The sequence below is a fragment of the Vigna radiata genome, chromosome 1 (genome assembly GCF_000741045.1).
Source record: "Vigna radiata var. radiata cultivar VC1973A chromosome 1, Vradiata_ver6, whole genome shotgun sequence".
In the NCBI taxonomy this organism is placed as follows: domain Eukaryota; kingdom Viridiplantae; phylum Streptophyta; class Magnoliopsida; order Fabales; family Fabaceae; genus Vigna; species Vigna radiata.
This window is the reverse complement of record NC_028351.1, coordinates 34,586,791-34,591,056: the sequence shown is the minus strand read 5'-3', so window position 1 is coordinate 34,591,056 and position 4,266 is coordinate 34,586,791. Positions and strand designations below refer to the sequence as shown.

At 35.2% G+C, this 4,266-nt stretch overlaps 1 protein-coding gene across 2 annotated transcripts in view; it reads left to right on the top strand.

Moving 5' to 3' along the window:
• Positions 1–627, top strand: part of LOC106769595 (short-chain dehydrogenase TIC 32, chloroplastic) — a 23,067-nt gene extending 22,440 nt beyond the window's left edge. The window contains exons 7-8 of one of the 2 annotated variants that reach the window (XM_014655277.2): positions 145–215; positions 323–627. In XM_014655277.2, coding sequence (XP_014510763.1) covers positions 145–215; positions 323–487 — 236 coding nt within the window. In that variant the 3' untranslated portion in view covers positions 488–627. The remainder of the gene's footprint in view (positions 1–144; positions 216–322) is intronic. The other variant, XM_022782373.1, reaches the window with a different exon arrangement.
• The last annotated feature ends 3,639 nt before the right edge of the window (positions 628–4,266 follow it).

Genomic DNA, 4,266 nt, shown 5'->3' with positions numbered 1-4,266 from the left:
ATATATATATATATATATATATATATATATATATATATATATATATATATATATATATATATATATATATATATATTTCTATACTTTTTCTATAAGATGATATACACGTTCAGTTTTATAGCCATCTTTGTATGGTTTATGCAGGTCTAAGGAATATATTAAGTTCATTTCTACCTCGTTGCATAGAGCGATTTGTGTTNAAAAATGTGGAGCAAGTAAGTTGAATCACCATGAAAATATAGTCTTAAAAGTTTCAGAGTTTTAAGTCTTAGTGTTAAATATATAGTTTTGTCTTAGTATTTTTTGTCTTACATGATTATAGGGAGCATCGACAACATGCTATTTAGCATTGCACCCAGAAGTGAGTGGAATCAATGGAAAGTATTTTGCAGATAATAATGTTTCAGAAACATGTTTGCAGGGAAGGGACATGGATTTGGCTAAGAAGCTATGGGATTTTAGCATGAATTTGACCATCAAAAATTAACAGTGACAATGGCCAATATGTAAGAAAATAGTGTGTTGTTCAAGCTTAAAGTTTGATGGCTTCTGTAAGGGTGGATTTTACGTATATGTATTTAAATGTTATTACAAACCCTCGTTTGCATAAAAAATATTTTTTAAGATATATCTTTGCAGTAAACACCATTGGCAAAAGTTTGTGAGCATTCACGTAAGTTTATGTTTATACTGGAGAAATAATTTTCCTGAATAATTTCTGTAATTATATAATAATAATAATAATAATTATAAGTTAGTAATAAAAATGAGTTATTATTTAATAATAAAAATAATGTTAGTAATGTTTCGGTAGGATTGAGATCCCTAACTTAAAGCATTCAAAGTTGTCTCTCCATCATCCAATTGTGATATTCTCTTATTCGTGGGGGAGGGTGCTTGCAAGAGACACTCCGCTCAAGTTAATGACTTTGTGTAATAATGTTTATAATAAAGATTAATAATTAAAGTTAATTCCTCTCCTGCCTTTTCTGTTATATATTATAAAGAACTTACTATTAGGTTTGACTCATTAATTATCAATAAATGGCTTTTCTTCATGTTAACTGTCAATTAATTGTTATTATTCTCATTAACTGTCAATTAATGGTTATTATTGCTTAGAATAATTTCCAGATCAGTCAATCATTTTCTCGCTGGACGGTCAGCCGCTCAGTCCTTGGTTGACTAGGTGGTCATACAGTATACAAGCCCCCCAAGCCCAAACACAATATAATGTGCGAAGTGGTTTTAGGTAGTATGCTTCTGATGCGGATTAATTTTACCTTCAACAAGTATCTTTGTGTGTTGTTGTACGTTTAACCAAGATTCTGAACTGTTAAAAATAGAATAGCTTGGTTTCAACACCAAGAGGGGAGGGGGATGAATTGGTGAAATACAAAAATTAGAGTCTTTTTAAAATCTTTTTCGTAAAGGAGTAAACTTTCAAAAATTTCTTGAATCGCAAGGAAAAAGATAAATCAAGTGTAGCGGAAAATAGTTGACTATGTAAGATGTAAAGTCGACTTGAAATGTAAAGAATGTAGGGATAGAAGATTCAAACGCAGTTTTTATACTGGTTCGGCCAAACTGCCTACATCCAGTGTCCTTCCTGTACCCAAAAGCAAATGCACTATAATGGTCAAGGTTTTTACAACAAGGTTTCTATAGAGACCTTCACGTCAAAATATAAAATACCTCTCTAACTCTCTAAACAAAATATAGGCATATACACACAAAGAACAACAACAAGATATCCCCTCTCTTGCAGTCTTTATCACTTTGAACATTCCTTAGAGTCCTAGAACGCAACACGTCCTCTTGCTGTAATCACAACAGGGCAACCACAATCTTCACAAGATTGAGAGAAGTAGTTGATCACGTTCCAAACACCTCACTGTGAAGTATGATTAATCTGTCTTTGAGCACAAAATCTGGCTTTGCAAGCAACCACCAAAGAATTATCACCACGGTATTTCTTGACGAGTTCTTGGAGCTTTAGCACGTTCTACAAATCTGAAAAGAATCAATGAAAGCGTTAAAATCACAAAAGTCATTGTAAAAATCGAATTTGCGTCTATTTATAGTTTATCACAGAAGTGACGCTCCTCTAGTCGATTATGCTATTAATAGAGTTGACCATACACAGTCAGATATAAAAGATAATAGAATGTAGCAATCAGGCCAAGTTAATTGATTCCATATTAAAAGCAGTTGACTAACAATTAATGCTTATAGTCGTTGTACTTCAATGCAGTTAATTAACAATTAATGCTTGGTCAAAGATCTTCCAAACAAAACTAACTAAGTCAAATGGCTTTCGCACATAATCGACTAAGTCACACTTCAATGCAGTTTTGAAAAACTTTCTTTGCAGAAAAATTCACAGCACACTTTTGTGTAAAGCCACGAGTTTTAATCGACTTGCTTCATAATGAAGTCGACTTAAAACTGTTGTTTTGCCACATAAAATAAGTTCAACAAAAGTGCATGTGATTTTTCTTTTCTAAATCAAATGTTATGCAATCATAGATAATATCTCATGTAGTACACAGTGAATTTGCATACAAAGACAGAATCAACACAAATATGTTCTCAAATAATCATACCCATGAAAGTAATGAACATGTAACACATAGAACCTCTTTTTCCACTCGTTGCAAGTAAGGCAGGAGTTGAAAAAGTTCCTTGACCACTTCTGAATGACTAGACAGGAGTTGAAAAACATTCCTTGTCAATTGGTTGAAGGTTAGTTAGGAGTTGAAAATGTTCCCTAATCACCTGTGAAGGGCTCGACAAGAGTTGAAAAATGTTTGCTGCAGTTGCTTGAAGGTAAACCAGGAATTGAAAAATGTTCTCTAACCACCTGTGAAGGGCTCGGCAGGAGTTGAAAAATGTTCCCTGCCGGTTGGTTGAAGGTGAGTCAGGAGTTGAAAAACGTTCCCCGACCACCTGTAGAGGGCTCGACAGGAGTTAAAAAAACGTTTCCTGTCGGTTGCTCAAAGTTGGCCAAGTGGTTTGTTTATAGAGTCTTTTCATTTGTACTTAAGAAAAAAATAATTCGATTTTGAACGGTAGAAAAATGTAACTAATAAAATTAAGCTAGTTTGAGTCATAAGGTCAGGCAATCGGGCAATCGGGCAATCTTTAGTTAAACTTTTGAAAACTAAAATGAAGAAGTCACATTAAAATGTGTCACGAGTGATCTGTAAGTACTTAATGTTTTCCAACCTGCATAAAAGTAATGAAGGACATTGATCATTATCGTATTGTCACACATTGCTCGAGAGATGCTAAACAAGGGTTTGAAGTGCCTAGTTAAGACTCAAACGAGAACCAAGTCATTGGAAGGGTCCGAGAGTCACTTCTTGTTTCGGGTTCAAGGATTGGGTCTATAATCCCTTTTCCAATATTTGCAGCTTAGGAAGCCAAACTCACTTCATTAGGAGGACGTGAAAAGTCTACCTTTTTTAGCCCCGATCTCAACAAGAACAACACCAAAACTCTAATCATTGCTCTCATCAAAGAGGTGTTCCCATAGCTAGGAGTTCCCATTGGAGCAGTTGAAATGTGTGATATTTCGGTCATTCCAAGTTTAACAAGACCAAAGTTTGCCACTTTGAAATTGTGGTCCAAAATATATTTCTGAATTTGATGTCTTGGCGGTAAATGGGGGGATTAATGGCTGAATGAGGATGCGTCATGGCTTGCTCCGTTTCAGTGGCAATGGTGAGTCGAACGGACCAAGGAAGACATTGTCCTCTCTCCTTCAGGAAGTCTTTTCCATTGTGAAAGAAATGAGTGAGGCCCTTGGCTATGGAAGTGGCAATGTCAACGTTGGGACCCTCTGGACGTAAGGAACCATCTATGCCTTTAGGAAAAGGCAGGAAGCAGACTTGAGGTAGGCAGAAGGTGTTCGGAGGAAAGGATCTTGTTGGAGAGAGGAATCAATATGTGAACCAGGTTTTAGTGATAACATATATATTGTTACCGTTCGGTCTCTCTTAGAGTGACCCGTCCGGTTTTATTTCTCTATACTTTTCCATTCGGTTCGCTCGGTTCCTTTTTTCTTCGTCCTTTAGTTTTTTCCTGTGTATTGTTTTTCCTATATATATATCTTTCCTTGCTTGTACTTTTGATAATTCAATGAATGAAGAGTTTTTCCTTCTCTTTTAGCTTTCATTCTCTTGCTGTGCTGTAACTTTATGATGGTATCAGAAGTTTTTTCTGCTGCCCTCTGATTACTGTTTTTCTTGATCTTGTTTTTCC